Source organism: Medicago truncatula, chromosome 3 (assembly GCF_003473485.1).
Source record: "Medicago truncatula cultivar Jemalong A17 chromosome 3, MtrunA17r5.0-ANR, whole genome shotgun sequence".
NCBI lineage: Eukaryota > Viridiplantae > Streptophyta > Magnoliopsida > Fabales > Fabaceae > Medicago > Medicago truncatula.
Genome location: NC_053044.1, coordinates 27,519,311 through 27,546,223, shown reverse-complemented (window position 1 = coordinate 27,546,223; position 26,913 = coordinate 27,519,311). Strand labels below are relative to the sequence as shown.

The following is a 26,913-nucleotide window of genomic DNA, read 5'->3' as shown; positions in this document are numbered from 1 at the left end:
TAGCAACGCCTGCAACCCAAAAAAAGTAAAAATCAAATTTAAAGTGAAGTCACACACAAACATCTAAGCGGTTGAGTATCTTATTGATAAAAATTGTAGAAGAAAATCTTATCTTTAGTTTTAATCCATGACCAAACCAAAAACTTCACCAAATCAACAAAAGGGCCTTTGTAATCTTCTTGATTACCAAAAACAACATGATTATACCGTTTTCAAATGATCCACAAACAAGTCATCCATATCGAATGAAGACACTCATTTACTCTTTTCTCGTGTGAAATCAACCCTATCAATTAAGTAGCATGACCAGAGGCGGACCCATATTGGGTCTATGTGGAGCTATAGCTCCACATGCTTTTCCCTTTTTTTATTTGTTTATAATAGATAAAACACAGCAGCAGAATACTGAACTTTTACAGTGTGTTTCATGCTTAGGTCCCGCAAAGTCGTTTGCAGTTTTTGATGTGAAGAAATTATTGAGAATGGTTGAGTTTTATCCAAATGATTTTATAGATGTGCCGGAAGTGGCATTACACACGCAACTTAAGAATTATGTTACAAATGTTCGATCTGACTCAAAATTTGCTATGTTGAAAGGGCTTTCAGATCTGTGTGCAAAACTTGTGGAAACAAATAAGTGCGACACATTTGCTATGGTTTATAAACTTTTGAAGTTGACTTTGCTCTTGTTGGTAGCAACTGCAAGTGTTGAACGTGTTTTTTCAGATATGAAAGTTGTGAAGAGTAACATATGTAATAAAATGGATGATCGGTGGTTAAATGAATGTCTTGTAACTTACATAGAAAGAGATGTTCTTTTAACAATTAACAATGATGTGATTTTGACTTATTTTCAACAAATGGATAGGAGACGATTTTCATTGTAATGTATTGTATCAAACAATATTATTTCTTATTTTTAATATAGTTTGCATTATTGTTTCTTTGAAATTTTAGCTTCGCATGTACCTAAAGTCTGGATCCACCCTTGAACATGACTAGAGGTATCATTGGACAAAGCACAACTAATTTTTAGCCAAGTTTTAAAATTTTGTAGTCCTTAATTTAATTATATTATAATATTATGGAGATGTGAATGAATGTTGAAAGAGTAATTCAATTTAGTTTAAGCAGTGGTTATTGGTGGTAGTTACACATGGTAGTTAGTTAGTTAGATAGATTTGTGTCTAACTCGATGTTTTCCAATAATATGAAGTTTAGGACTAGTATTATTTTGTCTCACAAAGTATTCCTTGTGCTTTGTAGGGTATGATTTTAATAAAAAAATTATTTGCTCTTTCAAAAAAAATTATCCAAATTTTCCTTGCATATAGCATGTCAGTGAATCAATTGATGATGGTCAATTATTCCTTGCATGTTCAGTGTTAGTGTGCGTCGAGAAGTGAGTAATGACGACGTCCCACAATGAAAATTGACAAAAATGGGAACTAATCTATAAATATTTTATATTTTAATACGACAAAGTACAATGAGAATCGGTTATTGTAATTCTTAATCAATAATCAACATTATGCAGCGTGTATGTGGGTACTGGCCGATTAATTAAATAGAATCTGAAAATTGTTGGATTAATTAAATAAAATACTAACTAAAATTTAAATGACTATAGTGTGAGAAAAAATTTCTGTCTCACTGATCAACGTTCAGCGGCGTGTATGTCTCACCTGGTGGGTTACATCAGTGTATGTGAAAAATTGTTTTCTTTTTTTGAAGAGCATGTGAGAATTGTTGGATAGTTAAATAAAATAATAAAAACTAAATGACTATAGTGAGAGAAAAAAACAAAAATAGTTTGTGCTGGTCCCTTTTTCCGGGCGTTGTTAGATGATTAAAATAATCATAACTTGATGATTTGAGGAGAGAAAGAATTGAAACTTAAAGTACGATTGTAATTGATGATCTGATCACATTAAAGAAAAAAAAATCTTGTTGGCGTGGATCGGGATAATGTATTGTTATATGTAGGGGATAAAGTTCGAACCCTGAACATCTCATATATATTCACCTTAAAAGATTCATTCTAACTATTATGCTACTTGACTAAAAAAAAAAAATCAATGACCATGTAATATATATAGTAACTAATCTTTTTTAAGACGGTATATGGTAACTAATCTTAGAAAGTACTTTAAGAACATTCTTATAACAATAAAATTTCTCAAGCATAACTCCTATGAGAATATTTTTTAAGCAAAAAGATGGATTGAAGAGGAGTAGCTTGGTGCGACACCCAAATCCTATAATAATAGAAATAAAATAAGTATAAAGAGATGGGGGACAATAGCCAAAACCCTCAAAGAAAATAAAAGCGAAAAAATAAGACCAAAACAGAAAGACTAGCCAAAAAATGAGAGGAACAACAACACACCAAATGACTAGCGAGAAGTACGGTTGAAAACGCCTACCTTAAGCCATTTGTTAACCTTAGTTTGTTACTTCTATGACTTGTTCTTCGGCTTTCTTGGGACCACCGATTGAAATGGTTGATCTATGTGACCGACCAAATCAACACTCTCAACATTATGAGCCATGTTAGACCATTATTCGCTAACAAATTTCATAGCTTTTTGCATCTTAGTATGAACTAACCCTAAAACTTGCAAGTCGTGTATAACATTTGCACTAAAGTTTGACAAGTTAGATTTTGTCGCCACTATGGATCTAGCAAAAGCCTCGAGAGAGAGAGAGAGAGAGAGAGAGAGAGAGAGAGAGAGAGAGAGAGAGAGAGAGAGAGAGAGAGAGAGAGAGAGAGAGAGAGAGAGAGAGAGAGAGAGAGAGAGAGAGAGAGAGAGAGAGTTTGTTACCACTTCATCATTAGAAACCATGTCATTCCAAATAGGAGATTCTTGAATATAATCCATATCAGTAACTGCATCACTTCAGGGACCTACAATATGCATATATAGAAATGTGTTGCATTGTTGGTCCTCTCTTTTTGTCTCAATCAGAACAAAATCATCAACTTGCAATAGTTGCACAAGAAAAGCTCCAACATAGATATTAGAAACTTCTTCCTCATGGTTTGAGCCCACATACACAATATTTGTAACTTCTTTATACCTATTATATCATTAATAAAATGGTCAATAATTGCTACAACAACTTTATTATAACTAGGTACATTGTTTAGTTTACATGTAGGTGGTATGATCACCAGATCATCTTCACGACATTTGAGGCATGTCATTATACATTGTAAATGGCAATCAATGATCGTGTAGTAATCAACACCTTGTGTAACTTGATTGTATTAATGCATCTTTGATTTGAAAATTTTACAAGTCAAAATTGATTTTTCCATCAATTTTCTCAAGCCCAAACTTTTTAGCGGAACTTTTGACTGCAACACTTTCATAGTACCACCCTTCTCATTTGATGTGGAAGATCAGACAATAAAGAAACACAAGAATATAACGTGGAAAAAAACAACAATGGTTGTCTCAATGACAACCATAAAATAACATCATGTGCAATATTTTACAACACATAGACTACTCTCAAACACCACGAACCCTAATACATCTACATCCTCCAAATCAAATACTTAATTACATCTCACAGCAATTTAAGACAAGAGATAAAAGAAAAAACCATATACAAGTTTAAAATGTTACGTTGGACTTTTTTTATATGTATATTTTCAACCAACACGATCATAGATGAAGCTCATGATGATTCAAGAAAGGAACAAATGGCTCGTGTTAAGATTTGTCGATAAATCTGGTTATGAGTGGTTCTTTGATGTGGCACATGTTAAAGAAATTGTTGATTTAACTCTTAAGAAACTCTTTGATCGAGAATTCAAGAATTATGTTTGTGTTTGGTTGCAACTAGCAAGAAGGAAATTTACTTCTTGCTTGATGGAGCACTTCGTCTTATCGTGACTCTTCAGGTTCTACAGCCACGACTGAAATACCTTATAGACACATAAATTTATCAATGATAAATTGATAATCGAGATAAAGGTGGATATCTAGCAAATGATATTGTTTATATTGAATGAGAAATTAATGCAAATATTAATTTTGTTTATTATCAATGATTTGAGGCCACCTAGTGAGTATTGATGATCAACTTTATACTCATTACAACTTAAAATTTGTGTTTAGAGACCGGAGAGACTATTATAGTTTATATTAAAAGCTAAATGCATTATTTATTGAATAAACCTAAAAAAAATAAACTTTAATTTCTCTTATATTAAAGACCAAAGAAAGTATTATAGTTTACTTTAGTAACTTAAGTGAGTTTTTCTCTCAAACTCAACATTGACTGTACACAATACTCAGAGATGTGAGAAATAAAAAACCGACGTAGTTACAAACATATATATGATAAGTGTTGGATCAAGAGTACAAAAAATAAAATTTAAGTTGGTCAAAATAAAAATGCTACTAAAATAATGTGTGATTTTATACCCCTAAAAAAATGTGTGATTTTTAATAACATATATATAGTATGTGTGGTACTCATCTAGAGTCGGTACGGCTATGATAAGATAATATATGTATTCTTTTTCATAATTTGAAAGCGAATTAAATATCTTTTGACAACTTGACCACCATTTAAAAAAGTAAAAGAAATATATATTTTTTTCACGACTGTGTATTAAACAATGAACTTTCCAATTCAGAAATTACTATTTTTTTATTACTTGACCAATAATATATTAATATGAAAATCCTTCTAGAAACCCTAGCATAGCAACATGGTTCTGTACGTGTAGGGCACTGCTACAGAAAATGAGGGTGTGATATTCTCATTGTGGGTCCAATTTTGCATTGTTTGTAGGGTAATCAACCATTTATGTCCCACCCTTCACAGCTCACAGCCTCACATCGCTGTATGACAAGTACCACCGGCAACCCAATATCATTATGTTTATGATCATCATCTAGAAGTAGAGTAATGACAAAAGCTTCTAGAAAGAAAACCTCTCCTCCACTCTAGCATGCACTAATTTATTATATCTATGGAATCTTATCTTGGATTATAATTTAATGTATTATAAAACAATTCCTTTTGGTACACCAAAGATCTTTTCAGTTACCACCACAAAAAAAAAAATTCGGTTTTTTCTTAAACATGAAGGAGAAAAATATCTAGTTTTGGCTGTGACTTGTTTTGTTCGTTAGAGCTCATAAAGGGAATAATTAAAAAGGAAAAGATAAAGTTATTTGATTATTTAAAATGCGACAGATAGACAGTGTCACTGTCACGGCTAGGGACGGAAATGGAATATGCCAGTTTGTTTCTAAAAAAAAACGTATAAAATATTTTTTTCTCTAAAAATCACATATAAATATTTTTTGAACAAACATATAAATTACTTGTCATAAAATTATTTTTCATCTTATATATATATTCTAAATGGTGGTTAAATTCTTTGAGATTCTTTTAAAGTACTTGAATTTTTTATGCAAGTGTTGGGATATCTCTTGTACTCCTTATACTAACCTTTGCTTGTAAAAAAATATTAAATATTTGTATTTTAGCCAAATGTTAACATTAAAATTAAAATTATAAATAATGAATCTAATAAAGCTTAAATTTTTCTATTTATTTTTTTGAGAGAAATTTTTTCTATTTATTAAAATATTAAATATTTCTCCCATGTATAACATGACCTTATGTATAGTGTAGTAGTTTATATGATACAGTCTACTCTTGTGGAAGTCAAATGCATGTGTATGTTTTGTCAAAAAAAATGCATGTGTTTGTGTTTCTAAATTCCAATAGAATAAAATTTAACTCGTGCTACTAACTGCCACAACAATCAGTATGTGCTAACTGTCATATTGTACTCCTAATTTGTATACTGTTGTGATTTTTGTCCCAACTCAAACTTTTGACCCCAAAAATTATGATTTTTATCCCAAAAAAGATGATAATTTTTTACCCCAAAATTGTTTTTTTTTTTTCCGTAAGCTCTCTTCAAATTCAAAATTGAAACAAAAAATCACCACTTTTGAAGCTAAAGAACACCATTTATTAGGTCAAAGATTTTTGTTTCGACTAAAATTGTAATAATATATAAATTTGTCTTATCTCAAGGTCTCATGTTGAATCTTTTCCATTACCAATTTTTGTGGGCTGGTTTGTCCTCTTAAAACAAATGTGGGACCAAAAATTCGAATTTTAAAATGGAGGAACATCCGGCTATGGGTAAAATAATAGAGGGATCAAAAGTTTTTAAATCATTTTCAAAATAATTTGGTTATATTTGTTTAAACTATTTTGTTTTAAAAGATGGTACATTATTATAAATTTTTTGAATATATTTCTAACAAAAATTTATTTTAAAATAAATATAATCAGTTAGAAAACATTTTAATTAGTAAGACTTTGTTTGTTTGAAGATAATTAAGTAACAAGGTGAAAAAGAATATATAAAAAAGAAAGTAATAACAAGGAAAATCCATGTGAGAATTTGTTTATAGTTTAAAGATGTTGTCGATTGCTTATTTTTTGGTTGAATATAAATTTTCATGGGTTGTCCACCGAGGATGCGAGCATGATTTGGTTGGCAAAGACGTTACGGTCAGTGGCGGAGGTAGTGGGGGGGCCTTTAGGGCCATGCTCCCCCCTACATTTGCAATAATTTTTTTTATATGCTACAATTAACTAGGTTAAAATGTTTAGTATGGTATGTATTAAGTGATGGTCCCCCCAATTAATCTAATTAATATGTCTATTTTTTCTATTAAAAAATGTATATTTTTTTACCATGTTATTAGATTAAATGACAACTAATACCAATAGTTTTCTAGTATTTTATAATATTTTAAATTATCTTAAATTTCGTAAAATATATTGATATTGTACTCTGCATAACACATTTTAAGTCAACCCTTGTATGTTGACTATACTTACATATTAATTCCTCTCGTAATAAATATAGTTATAAATTGTCCACAAGTTCTAGTTTAATTGATAAAATTTTCCAAAATCGTTCGATCGGACGCAATGATCGGGGTTCGAACCCCGTCCTATATTTATGTGCGTGAGTTTATAATAATTTTGTCTATTCGTCTATCTATCAAAAAAGAAAATATTAGTTTAGTGTTTCTTATATACCTTTTGTTTTTAAACAATTATTTTTTAATCAAATTATGTTCCATATACTCGGTTCCCCTAGCTTTAAATTCCTACCTCCGCCCCTGGTTACGCGGTATGTAAGGAATGGAGTTTGAATCTCATATTTTTCATTTATTTATTTTAAGAGATGAATTTTTTTTTATTTTTTTTTATCTAATAGCCTAGTGGCTAGAGCTCACACAATTAAATGTGGAGAAGTGGGGTGTCCGGGGTTCGAACCCCGGCCCCTGCATAAATTATGCAATGTCCCTGCCAACTGAGCTAAGCTCACGGGGACTAAGAGATGAATTTTTAACCATTAGAATACTTGACAATAAAAAGAAATCTAAGGGTTTTGTCAAAAATGTTAGGGCAATAATGTTTCAATCTGCTCTAACATTTCTATTTTATACATAAAGAACTTTTTTGTATCCCTAATAATTGGTTTTCCTTTTCTGCCAACACATAGTTCAACAAAGGGTAGAGAGAATACCATAACGAACTTCTTTATGCCTAACACTAATACCGATATACTCTAGTATTTCTCTTTCAACAATAACGAACTTCTTTATGCCTAATACTTGGTTTAATTTCATATATGAATCCTACCAAACACATGCAGCACAAAGGATAAGAAGATAGAACATTGACCGAAAAATAAAGTGCACTTACTTACATTACATCCTAGTCCTAGTTTCATAAAATCGGCATTCTCTGAACCAACATGTGTTTGGCATTCTCTGCATGATTTTTTATTTCATAACTTTTTTGTTAAATATTTATTTAAAATTAAAAATATTTTGCTAACTATGTTTACTTTTTATAATTACAGAGAAATTCTTCTTTTTGTTAAAATTTACGTATGCTTTTCTTATATCATTTGAGTGAATGTAAATTAACTGTCATTACATTTTCTTTAGAGAAACAGCCCATTACAAATCTATGCTCCTTGCATAATTATGTCGACGGTCACTTCATTAGTTGAAGGACCTAATCACGTGGAAATGCGTGGTCAAGTTTGTTTTGTATTTGCCACAAAAAAAAAAAAAAAAAAAAAAAAGTTGTTTTTTATTGAATAGTAATCATGATCGATGTATGACGCGTTAGGCTAATTATATGTAACCTCAACAAAAGAAAAGGCTAATTATATAAAGTATATTAGTATTGGTACGGTATACATTTGTGAGAGTTTTCCAACTCATATTTTTGAATTATGAGAAAAAATGTTATGAGATATAGGTTTTTAGTAGATTTTTTTTTTTTCTTTGATGCAAACTTGATTGCACCAAAGGTCGACTCTAAACTCTTATCGTTATATTTTAATTTTAAATGTATTTACGGTACACATCCAAAATTTAACACTGAGATGTATGCTTTTTGCAGATAATGTAGTATTGTTTAGAGAGTCGATGGAGGAACTAATGGGAGGTTGAAGACCTAAAGACAAGTATTAGAAGTGTAAGACTTTCGTCTGAGTAGAAGCAAGATAGAGTGTATGAAATTGAAATGTAATTTAGCAAAAGACGAAGCATTTCTAGTTTAGAGGTGGCAGTTAGAGATCATGTCATAGCATGAGTTGCATGGTTTAAATATTTTGGATTCATAGTGCAATCTATAAACAAATGTAAATCATAGAATTTAAGTTAGGTGGTTAAAATAGAGAAGTGCCTCAAATGGTTTTAAGGGAATGCTAATGAGTGCCTTTGAGGTATTAGTTAAAGTGTTAAAATGTGATACAAAAATATCGTTCTTATATGAAACAGAGTTTTGGGCAATGAAGAACCAACGCGAGAATAAAATAAGCATGGTGAAGATGAGGATATTGTGATGGATGTGTGGTAAGACTAGACATAATAGTTTTAGGAAGAAAAAAAATGAAGAATCTAAACGCGCACTTCAAAGTCTCAAGTTAACACCACTAGACCAGCTTAAATGGGATATAATAACATTAAATAAAGAGTTTGATAGGAAACTTGAATAGACAGTTTAGACCAAACTTTCATGAATAAAAGGATGGTTGAGCGCTTGAAATCCTTCAAATTCGTTTTGTTTTATTATCTTTAAGTTGTCATAAAATGTATGGGTAGAACTTTGTTCTAATTAGACTCAACAAGTAATTTTATGTTTTTATGAGTATTTTGATTAAGTATGGAGCATGGGCTACTCAACTCTTACATATGTGCTCCCAATTTAATCATATCATGTGTGAAAGATGGAGCCCAACATTCCCATGCAGAAAAGAAATATTCTTAATTTAATTAATGCACTATCTTTTTTCTCTTGTAAATCAGCAAGGTTGATCATTCTTTATGTATTTGTGAGATTATATCTCTTCTCGATTCTGAATTTGAACATTCCCTTTAATTTATCACAAGTAGCCAAGTTTTCTTGTGACGATCATTCCTCAAAGGTATCCCCTTCATTCATAGGCTTGGAGTTTTATTTTTCATCTTTTTCTAGTTAAAATAAGGGTAATGTTAACTGATGCCTCGGACACTGATTAAGGAAGCAAATATAAAAATATTACATTAAAATTTGTACAGTCAACTCAATAAATATTCAAAAAGTATTTCTTTCTTTTTAGGCTTAATTACACTTTTGGTCCTCGTGTTTTGGCCTACTCACGAAATTGGTCCTGCCATTTTAAAACAAAACAAAACGGTCCTTCGAGTATCATTTTTGTTGCATTTTTCGTCCTACCCCCCATTTTATTCTCCAAAAACGCAGAGAAATGACAGTTTTAGACCTACCCCCTATGCTCAACCATGAAATAAACAAGGAATAAAGCATGTGGGTACAAAGAATCCACTTTATTCGACACACTAACCAAAAAAATCCTAATTTCTAATATATGTTTCAAATTAGGGTTTTTTTGGTTAGTATGTTGAATAAAATAGATTCCTCGTGCCCACATGTTTTATTCCTTGTTGATTTCATGGTTGAGCATATGGGTAGGTCTAAAACCGCCTAAAACTGTCATTTCTCTGCGTTTCTGGAGTTTGAAAATAGGAGGTGGGACGAAAATTGCAACAAAAATGATAATTGAAGAACCGTTTTATTCTGTTTTAAAAGGACAGGACCAGTTTCGTGAATAAGCCAAAACACGAGACCAAAAATGTAATTAAACCTTTTTTTTATGGTTTCATTAACTAGTGTCCCGAAGGCACCGGTTAACATTACATTTAAAATAATTTAATAATACATGAGAAGTGTCAATGAGTTTTTATAAAAGATCGGGTGATATTTTATAAGTTGTTCTAAAAATGGTTATTCAAAATAGATATACTTCAATAAAAATACTAATAAGTGACGTGGACCCAACTGTTATCTAGGCCTTCTAGAAGCCCTTACAAAACGTACTGTAGCATTTGTTCCACTCTCTTTTTCTTCAACAGACCCCACGCAGTTAAACATTCATCCCTCGTGGCAAACCTCAAATTACTATTATACCCCTCACTCTCATTTCATTCTCTCTCTTCATTGACCTCTATATAAACATCCTCACCACACAATCTCTCAGCACATAACACAATCACAAGAGTTCCAACATTGCGTATTCCCATTTAACCCCTCTCTCGTGACTTTCTATTCAATTTTCTGATGACGGCAACACTCAGCCTCGCCGGTATCTCCGTCGTCAGGCCACTTCGTTTCTCCGACGACTGTTCCACCTCCGCAAGATTCATTGCGAAACCGAGTTCCAATATCTCAAATCGGCGCCGGATTTCAATCCGAGCAGTAACGGCGGCAGTCGAGACACGGCGGCCGGCGACTAGCTTATACGAAGTTTTACGACTGAATCCAGGCGCATCAGCGATGGAGATTAAATCTGCTTACCGGAGTCTTGCGAAGGTTTACCATCCCGATGCGGCGGCGCGGAGGTTACAGGAGTGTAACGACGGTGACTTCATCGAGATCCGCAACGCTTATGAAACTCTCTCTGATCCATCTTCGAGACAGATTTACGATCTGTCGCTAATGGTGCACGGCGGAAGAAACCGGCGGTTTACGGCGGCGCCGGTGATGCAGAAACGGAATTCTGGTTTTTATACGAATCGGAGATGGGAAACGGATCAATGTTGGTAGAAAGCGTTGAAGTTGTTTTGAATATTAACAAAGAATTTCAAAAGAAAAGAGAAAAAAAGAAAGAAAAAAAAGTTAGGAAAAATAGTGTGAGTGATGAGATTTGAAGTTACTAAATTTAGATGGAGTAAAGTGAAAACAAAAAATTGCGTAGATTATGTCCCTTTTTTCTTTTTGTGAGAAATGTAAATGTTTTTTCTCTCAAATTTTTGTACTGGGCTATTCTTCATTTCTTGTTCACTGCAATTTTAGAAAGGAAAAAAAAAAAAAAAAACAATATGGTACATGGAAACCAAATTCTTCACATCTGGTTACAAAATTATGGTTATTTCAGTTGAGTTTAGTTATGTTTAGATTACTTAAAAATTGTGAAGTGATGATTAATCGTATATTTGAATTAACCATAATTTTGATTGTGTATTGAATTACCATTTTTGAACCTGATTAGAGCTCTAACGCCCAAGGACCCGCCGATGCTCATGAAAATAGGGGTTGGCCGGTCCTTTAAATTGACATAGTATTTTTTTATTTGTAGAATAGTATCGTGGCTAGAATAGTATGAGTGGCGAATTGCGGGTTCAAATCCACGTCATTGTAAATAAACAAATCTTCATCGACTAAATTATGTTCATGTTCATGACATTAAATTGACGTACTTATATAGATTGAAGATTACTCATCAAACTTATATAATTAAGGAACTAAATTATAGTGAATGATAGTTTAAGATTAAATTGATGATTTTTTTTTTTTTTTATAGGGATTAAATTGATAGCTTATTTGGAATTAATTGTAGGATGAGAAAATTGTATTTTATTTGAAGTTCTAAACACAATTAATGTGTGTGCGCCTTTAAGGTAAACAGTTTGAGCAGAAATAAGGAGAGTCAAATTGAACCTCTCATGTGAACCGATAAAAAGACGATCAAAATTATTTTTGACTGTAAAATACAGTGTGAAACCGTTGATCTCTTTCTCTCTAACCAAATCATCATGTAAAACTCATGAAACGAACAACTATCCCAAATTCACATCATCTAAGTACTAAATTAAGAGTTTACTAGACCTATGATAATATTGAGAATAATGCTCTAATCATACGGATTACATGACGTTTACAAAGTTTTAGATATGCACATTTTTTACCTTAATTTAACATAACGATATTCAAAAAGTTCAATTTTTTGTACAACAACAATAACCAAATCTTATCTCACCAAATAGAAATTCTTAAATGGATATTTTTTTTGTACAATTCTAATTATTATCCTGCCTCGCACATAATGCGTAAAGAAACTCTTTAGTAGACATTATTTTCATATTATCATGTTATTTATACTCGATGATGGTTAAATAAACTTTCATACCACGACCCTTTTTTAAACTAGAATGTAAGATTTATCAAGTAAACTGAGACATGCAAGCACGTTATTTATACTCTTTCTGCTGGTATTGGTATACTAACATTTATATTGTAGCCATAAGATCATCCTTTTGTATCACTCCCTTCGTTTTTATTTAAATGTTGTTTGATTTTATGTTTCTATTTAAATGTCATATTTGTTTTTTAAGGTATAATTTGTCAAATATACCATTTCTCAATTATTCATACTCCTTTTTAAAAAAACTAATTAATCCTATGTAATTGAAAATTTCAAGTTTGTTATTTTTTTTCACAAACTTTTGTTGCATATTATAATAATGGATGAATGAAGAGTAGAAATTATATGAATAAAATTATAACATAGGTTAGAAATTTAAGTGCAAATTAAAAGAACAGTTTCTTATGGAAGAGATAAAGTGTGCAACAAAAAGAGAAAGAAAAAGTATGTTTGAAAAAAATAAAAATTTATATGGATTAAAATGAGTGTATATTAGAAGAAAACAAAGCTTCAAAAATCAACTACTTAATTTTATATTACTATTCTAAAACGACAGTTAAAAGAAAAGCGGAGGGAGTACTTTCATCCTTAGATATAGAGCCTTTTAAGATATTATGTCACCTTTTATTTATTTTTTGGTCAGATTTATGTCACCTTTTATAAGAGGTAGTAAATAAAACAGTTTTTTTGTCGCCGAAGAAATTGTAATCGTTATCCTCATTGCGATTTAGTTAATGAAATCTTATATTTAAAAGTGGAGGTTGTTATAAAAATACACCTGTGTAAAATGCAGTTAAATACACAACTCTGAAAGACTTCAAACATGTAAGATAACAGAAAACTAGCTATGTGACATGCAATAAAAAACTTTGAACATGTATGAAACACTTTCCAATAGTTGCAACCGTTGTTAAAAAATAAATAGAACTTCCTCCACTTTATCCTAATCGTCAAAGAGTTGACGCATGTCGAAAGTAAGGCTTAAGCCAGATACAGTGTCTAAATTGAGACAGAAAAGAACAATGTCCAGTTGAATATTTGACAGTTTGACTATACCCATTTTGACCCTATCCATGAAACTCACAACTTTGTACAAAATTCCAATTGTATCAGAAGAGTTCAAATGATAAATTTGCACAATTCTAGAAACAAATCATTTACATGTCGTCAGCATGGAGTTGATGACATGCAATAAAAGACGGGTACTTGAGAGATCAGATCCAGTGATAGAAGGCAAGTTACGTTGATGGTTCAGTATCTGATAGACTTGCTCGAAGATGGGTCGCACATGCATTGTTATCATGGGATCTGAGGGATTAATAGCAGTAGCCACGTCTGTCATCCACGAGAGCTTTCGGGACATGTCATTGTTGATATCACACGCCAGCTGCTGCAGAAGTGAAAGCACTACACCTTGGCTTAAGGGAAGAGGAACCAAGGTCAAAAGTCCATGTAAATCAACCTGCAGAGCAGAAATGAAGTGATTCTCTTGATGGTCAATTACATATACACAACAGCCTGAACTTCAATTTAATGCTTGGCTGAAATAAGGACCAATATGCTACATGTTAAGGTAATGCTCTCGAATACATTGTGATATTTTACGAAGGTTAAGAAAGTAATTTAACGCTTTCCCTACATCAAAATCCCTCCTCTCAACTAAATAAAATTTCTCACTGAATCCTTACCCCTATGCTACATTAAAAACCCTTCCCTTGTTTGAACCAAATGCACCCTAAGCCAATCAGAGATGATAATTGAACACATTCCAACAGGAGACCTGTCTGTTAAATTGAAAATAAGGAAACATCTCGGACATACCTGAGAGCATAACCAAGATACAATAGATACATCACTTCTGTGTAGTGCTGCAATAAATGCCTCCTCATATTTCCGCTCAGAAATCAACCTTGCTAGCTCCTTTGTGGGATCTAGTGGTGCCTCAACCTGATATGCATAACAAAATTGCAATAGCCATTATTACCATATAAACTGAATAGTATGGGCTTCTGTCTTAACCCTATCGACAACAAAGACCAACAAATAGTTAGCCAAGTTCCCTACCTTTTCATGAAGTAAAGGACCGTTGTTCAGCTGGATGGGTAGAGTATTCAATGTGCCAGAGTTTGTTCTTGAGGTTGCAAGTGCCATTAGCTTTCTCTGACCCTCGAGCACTTCTCTACTCAAGGTTTGAGTAACTGATGATGCTGAATTAATGGAATCCTGCAAAAAACATCACGAGGAATACCAAAATTGAGATACGGAGACATTGGCAAGCCATATAAGAGTACCATGTCCAGAAGCTTTATCTAGAATAAAACTCGAAATCAATCACTTCTATTCAGCTCGTGAGAAAAATGTCACTTTGACATAACCAAGAAATTAATAGCTTTTAAAAAAATAAAAGAATCTAGGACACACATATACAACCATATATCAAGCAGAACATGAAACTGAAAGTCGGCAAACTTCCCTCAGTATGCGGGTGGTGAGAAGACCCTGGCACACTCAACAAAAGGCGAGCATAAATAGATGAAAATTAATAATTGTGGAATATCTGTTTTTCAGTTGTAATAGAAGACAGACTACCAGATTGCAATTAATATCCGAGTGGATTCAGATCCACTATTGTTCCAAGGAGGATATATCCCCATGTTTTCTCTTTCACTGTAGTGCCATACATAGAGTAGAGAGACAGAGAAAACATGGGTAACGAAGCTTCTCTGAACAGGAGGATCCAAATCCCCAGCAAGTAATTTGAGACATTTGGCAGGTTTGAAGCATCAAATACAAAACAACAGGGTAAAGGGTGCAACCCTAGCCCACATTAAGCCAAAACATTCATTTTTGTTGTAAAAAAGCATAAAATTAAGCGGCATACATTTAATATATTTTACTAAGCTAATATAATGTTTCAAAATCCAAATTATTTACTCTTAATCTACAGAAGACCCCAAATGAACAAGTATACTCCGTTACTCACCCTTAGAGTCATTGCCAACGAAGTTGGCCCAGATTCAAGGCGTTGTTGCACTGCATTTGAATGTTCAGCCATGCCTTTCTGGAATGTAGAATCAACTTGCTCAAACAAGGCTTTGCAGGACATCTCAAAGGCAGGGACCACTGTAGTTTCAAAACTGGATTTGAGTGCATCCTGCATATGAAATTATTTCACACTTGTGAATAAAATTACCTCGTGAAATCACAAATAGCAATGATTACAACACTAAATTAATACAGAAAACTCAACAAATTTAAACTGAAATCATGGTAAGTGACATACCTGAAGCGCCTGTTTGACAGTTGTCTGAAACTGTGCTTGGATTTGCCTAGCTACAGTAGCTTCAAGCTTTAGATTAACTGATTTATCAAGTTGATTCACTGCCTTGTCGCCCACACCTCTCTATCGCATAAAGTTCCAATTAGATCCCAGCAAGACAGCATCATTGTGTTCATTCTGATTTCTACTATTGTCCAAAAGAAATTCTAATTGCTACTTGTTGATATAAAGATCAAAGATAATGTACAAACCTGGAAGGATTCTGCTATAGTAGAGGATAATGTTTTCTCAATAGCAGGAGACATTGAACGAACTAAAGCTTGCGCAACTGAAGTCATTTCCTTCTTTACAGTTTTCTCCAATACTGCTGGTAGATCCTTGTTCATGAAGTTAGTAATCAAACCTGTAACATGTTGGAAACGGTCTCGCAACAACTTCTCATTTTTTGCATTTTCCTCTTGAATTCTAGCCCACAAAGCATCAGCATTGGACTTAACAGCTTTTTCCATGCTTCTCCCTAGGGCTGCCTCGAGCCTTCTACCCTCTTTTGTAACTGGAACGGTTACCGTCATTGTCATTTGTTTCTGCATCTCCTTTTGCATTGTCAATAACTGCCAAATAAGAAGAAAATGGACTAATGAGTAAAATTTCCCAAATACACAATACAATTCTTTGGTGTTACTTGATTATCTTCTGCTTATAGTCAGCCATCAAAAAAGTAAAAAAGTAGTTTGTACAATATATACAATTTACACTTCCTCAGCCTTAATAAAAAGAAATAAAAAACACATCTGGATGGGTATTTACAAACAAACATGTACTTCAAGAGAAGCTAAAGACTCTAGCGTCTAAAGAGAAAAATGGGAGAGAAAAAAACTGTTGGGTCCTTAATACATCGATGGGAAGTTTTTTTTTATTTGGCGAAAATGTGTTAATTGCAGTTTTTCTTTTTATAAAAACTTTCTCGTTAATAACAGCACTGTCACAAAAAGTCCATCTAAATACATTCTGAAAAGCAATAAAATACAGTGCATTTACTTATCTCTGCATCTTAAAAAGCAATAAATTATTGATTAATCACCTGATTGAGTGAATCTTGCATTGCCACAATTTGAGGATAGCTATTTTCAGTACACGGGAGGTTTGAAATTCCATTTGGTTCATTGGACGAATCGGTTGAATTGCATGCACTTGGTGACGGGGAAGACGGACCTGCTGGTTGAGAATTCTTACCCTTTTGTCTCTTCCCTTTTGTATTAGATGCAGGTGACGGTGGTACTACCATTGATGTAGATGAGTCAGAAACCTTTTCATGGACATCTTTTGGCAAGTCTTGGAGTCCATCCTCACCTGCATTGGAAGGTTGGGCCAGCGAGTCCCCTCCAGCAGAATCAACTTGTCCAGGTTCCTCTGTAATGTAAGTCTCCCCACCTATCGCACCACATTCTCGGGCCATCTCAATGCCAAGATCAGAAGCCTGAGAGCAAAAGAATTTTTCTTTGCCATCAGAAACTGGGTTTTGTTGTGGCCCCTGCCTGCCAAGTTCATCATTTTGATTAGGCCTTGCTTCACCTACCACTTTCACTTCTACTTCGTCATTACCCACATCAACGACATCCTGGATCTTTGTTTCTACCTCACTCACTCTATCGACCATATTAGTCTCAGAGGAGGAACTGGCTTTTGTAATCTCAGATGGTGTAACCAGATGAGTTGGTTGCTTAAAAATGGCAGAAGGGTTAAGTACAGTAGATATGTCATCCTGTTTGATTTTATTGTCATCATTCTTTGTATCGCTATTAAATTGGTCGGACAAGTTTCTGTGAATTGTATCCATTTGTCTGTCAACTGAATAATCATTAACAGCTTGGTCCCCAACATGATCACTCAAGTTAGATTGTGGACTCCTGAAATCAGAAAGCTTCCTGGACAACCTTGGGCTCAAAGGAGGAGGTATAGAAGGAACACAAACAATATCAGCATCACTACTAGAAGGAGCCAGTGTAACAGTTTTAGCTTCAACATTTGAACTGCTGATTTGTCTAGAAATAGGTGCTTCAGTATGACCTGAGCTTAAAGGGTATCTTGACACGAGACCACTCTCAGTGCTACTTGCTTGCATCGTTGTTTTGGGAGCAGAACTGGGTAAAGACATCTCAGATGTTCTACCTGCAGACGAGTCTAAAGAGGCAAATCCTTCAGCAGTAATTGCATCTCGTGAAACACTGGAATCAGACTTATCTAGTCCCGCATTTTCTAATGGTGGAGGCAAGCATTGTGCTAAATCCAAAGCATACTGCTGAATAGCCAGAGTTTGAACACAATAAACCTGAACAATATGTTCCCCATGAGGCAAAATATCACTTGTTCCAGTAAAACTAAGAATGGGCATGGTCACAGTAAACTCGGCCATATAATCCATGTGAGTTGATTCGGGATTAGGACCATATTCCAAGTGCACAGCATATATAGCATTCCTCTGGGCATTTGCAAGTAAAAGCAGACCTGCATGAGGCAATGCTGCAACTTGATTAAAGAATGCATCCTTAAGAGACAGCTTAGCTGAACTCTTCAACTCCAAAGTCTGAGTGCATTTCCATGTTTCAGTATCGCTTGGAAGCAGCCAACCTTCTTCACTAGCTGAGACCCAGAGCTTCACTTCCCGATTTTGTGGTCCCTAAAAGGATGTTAAGTAAAAACAGGTGAAACAAGTATCACAAGAATAGTGGCATGGCATATGAATAAAGTTAGTTTTATGGGGGAATATTTGATGACAGTAATGAACTATGGTCATGTGCCACTTCAAAAACAAAATCAATTCTAAACGAGACACAGTTATGCTGTAGTGAGTAGAAATTGTCTTCATCACGAAAATTGCACTAAGCTGACTTCAGGAGAGACAAATTCAGAGACCTGGCCTGCTGCATTATAAAAAATGATCAACACACTTACTGCTGTGATAAGGACAATATGATTAGGCTGGTGTGGAGCAGTAAAAAATGTAGCAGAAAAAACAGGATGCCCATCATGAGGTCTGAAAACAGCAAGTGGGTGTGTCTTCCGATCTTCCCATATCTTTATCTGTCACATTTGATAACAGAAGACAAACATGATTAGGAGGTCTATAACAATCAAACAAATAAAAAAACAGGATATAAGCATGCATAAGGGACAGTACACTTGTTTGAGAAAATATTCAAACTAATGAAGGTAACAGGATGTAGTTTTCTGCCAGCAATTTTTCCCAATGAAACAACCCTGTAATATAACTTTTGATAGAAAGGACAAGGTTCTGTTGGTTTTTAAAAAACGAAATAATAATATCCCAGATTCATATTTGTTCCCCACTCTTGTCCTTCCTAGTTTTTCTGCCATTAAGTCTACTATGTTTGTTTGATTGTTATCTGCCATTATTGTTTTTTCCTCCATTGTTATCTTTCTAGTGACCAATGCAATATATATGTGTTTGACTTTCTGCTAAAATATTAAATACTAATACGCTGAAAGAGAACCACATATGTTCAAAGAACATTCATGCCACTGCATTATTTAATCTCATCCACTTAAATTGTTTAAGAAATCTTTTCAGCTTTAAACCCAAATATGAATCAAAATAAAAAAAATATTATCAATTGTTAATAGAATTATTATATAACCATTATAGCAAGAAAATACAGACCGTGCCATCCTGTGATGCTGATACCAATCGATTTGTCATCCATTGGCACATTGACAAATCAGTGACCTCCCCATCATGTGTTCCAACAAGTTGAACCCCATCAATGAGCTTGTCAAGAGGACATTTTGGAGGATCTTCTGCTACAAAGGCTTCACCATTTCCAACTTTTGTGGTGTCAATTCTCAGAACATTTTTTCCCATACCAACTATCAAAATTTCCTGAATGAAAATGTTGAATTAATATAACAAGAATACAAGGAAGAAACCAAAACCATTGTTTTTAGGATTTAGAACAACAAAACAAGATAGTGTGGGACAATTACTTGTTTGTGGCAGTGCCAGCAAATTTGAGGATGTTCAACTTTCTCCTCTCCGACTATTTGAACAGCAATAACAATATTGGCAGTAATTTGAGGCTTATCTTCATCATCCGGGCCTTCAGAAATTTTCCACACAAAGACACGGCCATCTGTGCCAACACTGTAAAAAAAAAAAAGTATGTTCCTATAATCCGTAGGCAAACAAACCAGGCCATTTAAAAATTTCAGGCAACAGAAACTACCTAGCCAGGAGATGAACATCTTCAGCAAAGAATGCCAAGTCTGTGACCCTCTGAGAATAATTAAAAAAGGAGAGATTTAATTAGAGGATAAAACGGTTAGCCTTTCAGTGATTATGCCATTAATAACATACATTTAGATCACATTAGAGTTGGAAATAATGAAACTATTCATCAACTAAAGAGCAGCAATCCAGCAAATAAATTTTGGATAAGGAAAAGAACTCTGTTACAATTAACAAAACACAAAGTTTTCCTTCATACAAAATTACAACAGCACTTCAATTAATAACATACATTTAGATCACATTAGAGTTGGAAATAATGAAACTATTCATCAACTAAAGAGCAGCAATCCAGCAAATAAATTTTGGATAAGGAAAAGAACTCTGTTACAATTAACAAAACACAAAGTTTTCCTTCATACAAAATTACAACAGCACTTCAATATAAATTTCACCAAGGAGCAAAGAAATGCCAGTGGGAAAATCTATCATGTGTGCTACTGTGCCAATTGTTGATATCTGTTACTTTAGTCCTATCAATTTGATGCTTGAGAAAATAATAAAGTGGCCATCAATATAATACTTTAAAATCAGTTTTAGCTTTCAAATGAAATACTAAAATCTTGTATGCAGCGAACAAAAACTAAGCTTTCTTGAAGATCCACATTTGTATCTTTTTCATCTTACCACTAAAGCACACATTCATAAAGAAGAATCTTGATGGAACTTAAATAAGCTTAACTTTTGACATAAGCAATAACCTAAGTGCATGAATAACCTTATACAAATGTTACGATATGTCCACAAACTCTTTTGACCTAATATTCATGAAGATAAAGCATCTAACAGCATATAAAAAGTACAATCTAGCCTCATTTTTTTCATCAAATCTAGAACAGTTATAAACATAATAATCAATTAAACTAGTATTAACCCCTAAAGTCTTCCCTCTAATTTTCCCAATTACAAAACAATTACAAAGCACCAACAAATGAACAAGAGAATAAACTAACAAAACCAAACCTGAGTGTGCCCTCTAAGCAAAGATCTAACAGCAGTATGAATATTAAGCACCCTGATATTCCCCTGTTTCAACCCATAACAAATATAAGACTTATTCACAGCAATCTGTCGACCCAAAACCGGATTAGGATCCGATCCATATTTCGTAATCGGTGCAACCTCAAGCTGAGGCTGCACTTCACCAGGCAACCTAACATCCACATCATACACAACATGATCACCAATCAAATGCCTTCCTTTCGGCACCTTACTACTCGGCAGCCTAATCAACGCTGCCGCTGCAGCATTGGCAGCAGTTATCGCCGGATTAACAGCGCCAGAAGAGATGGGCTGTGATTGTGGCGGTGGTGGTTGTTGTTGTTGGATTGGAGGGGTGCTGAGGAGAGCCATGAGACGGGCACCGGCGTTAGGATTTGAAGGAGGTGGGATTGGTTGAGGTTGTTGAGGTGGTTGAAGAGGGGGTGTAGGGAATGAAATTGAACGGTGTTGAATTGGAAAATTGGTCTGGTTTTGTTGATGGTGCTGTTGTTGATGCTGATGCTGAAGCTGGTGATGGTGGTGATCGTAAGGGTAGTTATTGTTGTTGTGAGGGAAAGGATAAGAGGAGGATGAAGAAGGTGGTGGCGGTGAAGGAGCGGAGGAAGGGAATTGGGAAGAAATGTTAGGGTTAGGGTTAGGGTTAGGGTTTGGGGGATTGAAGAAAGTGTGCATATCGAAAGGGGTTGGAGAAGGCGGTGGTTGATTGGGAGAAGCCATCAATCACCAGATTGAATTTGATTGATTGAGAAATAATCAATTCAATCAATCTGTGATTAGATTTGGGGAATTTTGTGAAGGTTTTTGCAAGATTCAGATTCAGAGAGAGAGAGAGTGTGTTTGTGAGATCTGATTGATTGAGGAAGAAGGTGAAGTGATGCGGGTTTTCGGAATTTCAATACAGTCACTTGGAAGCGGCACGATGCATGTATGTAACTTAACTGATTATTCATTCACTTTCAACATTTTCTAGTCATCTTCAAATTGGATAGGATCGTAATGGTCGCAAAAATTTAAAAGTTGTGTAATCATTAATTGATGTGACAATATGAATGTGTAAATAAGTGTACGAACATGTGTATCTTAATTAAATTCTTTTAAAACATAACGGGTGGTGATAAAGAAGATGATGGGAACAATGTATACTAATTAAATTCGTTTAAAGATTAACCGTGTTGTTCATGATGATGTGATAAACTGAGTTGGTTTTTTTTTAGATTACTATTTTTAATAGATGTCGAGTGGAAAACATTTGCCCAAGAAACCTTCTTATGGGAATTTTTCCTCAAATGAAAATTCTAGTGATGATTCCTACAAACATTGACAGATCAAGTCGACATCTACAATACACTTTATCCTCAATCTACAAAAGAAAATCAACCAAGGGCACGCAATTGCGCAACAAACCTTCTCAAACAATCTACAAAGGAAAATCAGCCTAAGGCACTGAAATACTTTAAATGCTAGGGTTTTGTAGATTTTGTAGATATAGCTTCAAATAGTCTAACTCTAACCATCATCATTATCAAAGGAGAAACATATGAAGTATATGAAGAAAATGAAACTCTATAAGAGCTTGAGGTGGACAGATGCAGGGTTGTTATATGATAAAATCAAATTAGAAAAGCAAAAAACTCTAAAACAAAAACAACAAAAAATTGAATCTTCTTCTTCATGATCTTCGCAAATCTCAAAAAATTGAACTCCACAGAACGAACATAAACATTAAATAAAGCCATTGAAAAGTACATTTGAACTTATTATCGTCTACATCTTCACAACGTAACTCAAATTTTTATCCCTCGACTTGAATCTTCATTACTCAAATATCAACAAACAATTAAAAGCAAATTAATAAACAAGAACAAACACACTCAATATTCATCCTCATCATTCAATGTCATTTAATAGAACACATATTTACAACAATAGAGTATTCATGCAGTTTGCCGTTGTAATGGATCACGACCATTAATTTGTGATCTAACAGTTCTACATTCACGCACAATAATTGTGTTAAATCCAAATCTCATTTAACATATACAAATAAAAAACCACAAATCATTAATAAAAAAAATTAACGAACACAAATCATTCATCGTCTAACAAAAGCACAAATGCGTAAAAGTTAAGACAAATACATAAAGTCCAAATTTTTAGAGACGACAATGGTGAAATTTAATATGATGAGAGACTGGACCGAGGCATGGCAGGAAGTGTGAAATATGGATCTAGTAAAGAAAAAGATAAATGTGAAAGTCAAATTTTTTAAACAAGAACATAACAAGCAATCTCAACAATTAAAAACAATTAAGAAATAAACATGATGCTTCAATCTCATGTTCAATAATAAATTTGATAAAACCATATAGATCTAGATTTGATGATTGAGATTCGGTGAGTAAAAGATAAACCTCAATTGAGTTTCTCTATACCGTTCTTTAAAGGGTTAGGTTCACCGATTAGAAACTCAAACTAAAAAAATTTAATGAAACCTAAAAAAAAAATCAAAGAAAAAAAGAATAAACAAATAAAATTTAAAGAGACTGAAGAAGTAATGGAAGACGAAGATTCAAACTCACACTTGAAATCCAAACCAAAATAATCTCTGTCGACTTTGCCTTACTCCCAAAACCATAAACGATGGGTGACGAAAGATCATCGTCGACGACCACTTGAAGTGGACGGAAGAGATCCTCGGATAAATTATCAAGATTCTAGGTTGATCGGGCTTCCATCTATGAGTTTTTCCCTTAGTTGGGTTGTTTTTATTTTGCGGATAAAGGTGGATTGTGGCTTATGGGTTTCGTGAGGGTGAGGAAGAGAGGGATAACTTAGGGGTAGAGAAAGATATTGTGAGTGTATGTCGGGAAGAGACGATAAGGAGTGCGATTGTAAAAGGTGAAGAAAATATGAATTGATTAGAATAAAAGATGAAGAACGTCATTGTTTTTTCTTTTTAAATTGTTATTAATTAATATAAAATATACGTGGAATAAAAATATTAAAACACGTAATTAGCATGACACATAAGCGTCTTTGACGTATCAGATCATCATATATGCACAGTTAGATGCCACGAGTGACTAAAAGTTAGAGAATATTAAATGGCAAGGATATAATCTAAATTTTTTTTGAATAGACTAAAATTAAAACTTGCCCGTATGGCAAGGGCAAAAACACCTTTATCCATAGGGTTAATGGTGTTTTACCCCCCTGTAATATAGATCATTTTTTGTTTTCTCACTATAAAATATTTTTTTTGATTTACCCCCCTGTAAAATAATTTTTTTTTGGAATACCCCCTAATAGGTCATAAAAAAACGACTTTATTTTTTTTTTGCAGAAGTTTTTCGTTTTTTTATGACCTATTAGGGGAGTATTCCAAAAAATATATATTTTACAGGGGGTAAATCAAAAAAAATATTTTACAGGGGGGAAAACAAAAAATGACCTATATTACAGTGGGGTAAAGCACCATTAACCCTTATCCATATAGTATATTACGACTGATGTTTTGACTTTTGAGAAGTTTATATATAAGATAAAACCTTTAAGAAGTAAAAAAAAAAAAACACAACAACTTGAAAAAGAGACGACTGTTGTAAAATAAACTAAAACGGTAAGATCTGAGATGGCGAAGATGTGAGTTTTTGTATTATTCTCTTCATAAGTATTGTATCTGCACTAAAAACAAGTCGTATTTATAGCACAGAAATAAACTAGTAAATTATCAAAAGGTAATTAAAGATCAATAGTCATCCACTCGTTAATGGGAGTTGTCGGAATGTGAAAGACTAAGGATGAACATCCATTAACTTTATCATTTAAATAACTCCCCCTTAGATTTCCATCGATGATATGTCTCATTAACATGTGTTGATAATAGTTATATAGTGAGAATAATATTAATGATTGATTATGGACCATAGTACTTTGGAAAGATATTGAACAGTTATATAAATATATGACTAAAACATTTCGGAGAAAGATTATAAAGGTTATGATTGTGATAGTGTGTGACTAGTGTTTAAAGGAAATGACATAAGAGTATAAGTAAGAAGATCACACATGAGATTTATCCCGGTTCACCCAAAGCAAGCTACTTCCACTCCCTACACTTCGTGTGAGATTATCCACTATAGTATTCAGCTATCAGAAACTTTCAAATAGCACTGTATGTTCTTGATCACACCGGATTGCTCTATTACACTCAATATTATCAACAACAAGCATAGAATGCTCTTTTGAGCAAACAATGCGTGAGAACTCATACGTCAGCAACCAGACCATTTCAGGTTAATCGAACCAGACCCTTTTCGGGTTAAAAGAACCAAACCCTTTCGGTTTATGAAACTCAACCACCGCAAAATAGTCCAGATCTGCTACATGTAACACCCCGTTAACCCAAAACAATTAATAATAAATAAAATAATCAGAGTTCATCAAACAACGGGCATGTCACACTGCTTTTCAAAATTTCTTAAATAGAATATAAAACTATTTAATAAACATCATCCTTTATAAAACATCAATAATTTGCAGCGGAATATTTTTCAAAATATCTAACATCAACATCCAACAATAATCCTGGCATAAGGCCTCAACATAAATATTCATCAAAATTGTTCAACAACAATAAAAGGACTACATCAGCATGTTCCAAAATATGATACATAAGGAATGAAAATAAACAACTAATTCCCATCCCGTTACGTATCAGAGCCCTAGACACTTGAGCCACCATCTACTACTCAGGATCACCTGCAAGTTACCCATAGGAAAGGCAACATTTCCAAGCAGAATGGGTGAGATTCACAACAATAATAATAGATATATAATTCATCAATTGAATCTAACACCCTAAAATAACAATAATTATTCAATATACATATATATTTCATAATTAACAACATCATCAATATGTGACAATTTCAACTAACAGCAACGACTCATGCAACTACATGACAACACCACTAAGACTCCTCAACAATGCGACTATGCACATGCATGTGGTACCATTTTACAGGGCAGAAGCCCTCACCGAATTTTGAATGGTTAAAGCATTCTCAGGGCATAAGCCCTCACCAATTTGAACAACAAGGTGTTCCAAGGCATGAGCCCTCCCGCATTATATGATTATGCAATGACTCCACCTGTGTTTATCTACATACAACCCGACAATGCATACAACGACAACCACTACTCATCAATGCATATATGTAAATATGACTTCACCTCGACAATCCAATTAATAATACTCCAACCTTTGAAAAGAATTCAACAACATGTATAATTTATTTAAATATAAATATACATCACAGTCAACAATAATCCATCATAATTAATCCAACAATTCCAGAAAAATACTCAATTAATCATAATCATGCTCCTACATCAAGTTCATTCAACATTATTCAATTGCGTAGCAAACAGCTTCAGTACTAGGCAACTCGCCTCGCGAGCACATCTGCTCGCTATGTCGAACTCAGGAAAAAGGTTACTCGCCGTGGCGAGTACGAGGCGAACGAGAAAAAGGGTGCTCTCGGGAGTTTTGACATTTTTCTCACTAAATCCTCATTTTTAAGCTCCCTATTCATCTTTTTAATCTAAAAATTGCCCCAGTCATCTCTAAAAACATTCAGGCACTCAAAACTAACCATCTTATACCTTATAACAACAATCTGAAAATCATGATCTCTCACTCACTTACTCGCCATGGCGAGTGGTTCTGCTCGTGAGGCGAGCTATGAAGATTGCTCACTCGCG

The 26,913-nt window shown here is 33.8% G+C and overlaps 2 protein-coding genes across 2 annotated transcripts; one reads left to right on the top strand and one right to left on the bottom strand.

Annotated features, from left to right (window-relative positions):
• The first annotated feature begins 10,605 nt into the window (after positions 1 to 10,605).
• LOC11437624 (chaperone protein dnaJ 11, chloroplastic) lies at positions 10,606 to 11,485 on the top strand. Its single transcript, XM_003600392.4, has one exon. The coding sequence runs from the start codon at positions 10,699 to 10,701 to the stop codon at positions 11,182 to 11,184; it is 486 nt and encodes a 161-aa protein (XP_003600440.1). The 5' UTR covers positions 10,606 to 10,698; the 3' UTR covers positions 11,185 to 11,485.
• A 1,945-nt stretch (positions 11,486 to 13,430) lies between these two features.
• Positions 13,431 to 22,125, bottom strand: LOC11444866 (enhancer of mRNA-decapping protein 4). The gene is made up of 12 exons (XM_003600391.4): positions 21,109 to 22,125; positions 20,084 to 20,133; positions 19,845 to 20,001; positions 19,522 to 19,740; positions 18,795 to 18,923; positions 16,924 to 18,519; positions 16,094 to 16,453; positions 15,846 to 15,965; positions 15,546 to 15,716; positions 14,627 to 14,785; positions 14,384 to 14,509; positions 13,431 to 14,024 (listed from the first exon to the last, which is right to left on the bottom strand). Exons 1-12 carry the CDS (start codon positions 21,862 to 21,864, stop codon positions 13,716 to 13,718), a joined length of 4,152 nt encoding a protein of 1,383 aa, XP_003600439.1. The 5' UTR covers positions 21,865 to 22,125; the 3' UTR covers positions 13,431 to 13,715.
• Between the last annotated feature and the right edge of the window lie 4,788 nt (positions 22,126 to 26,913).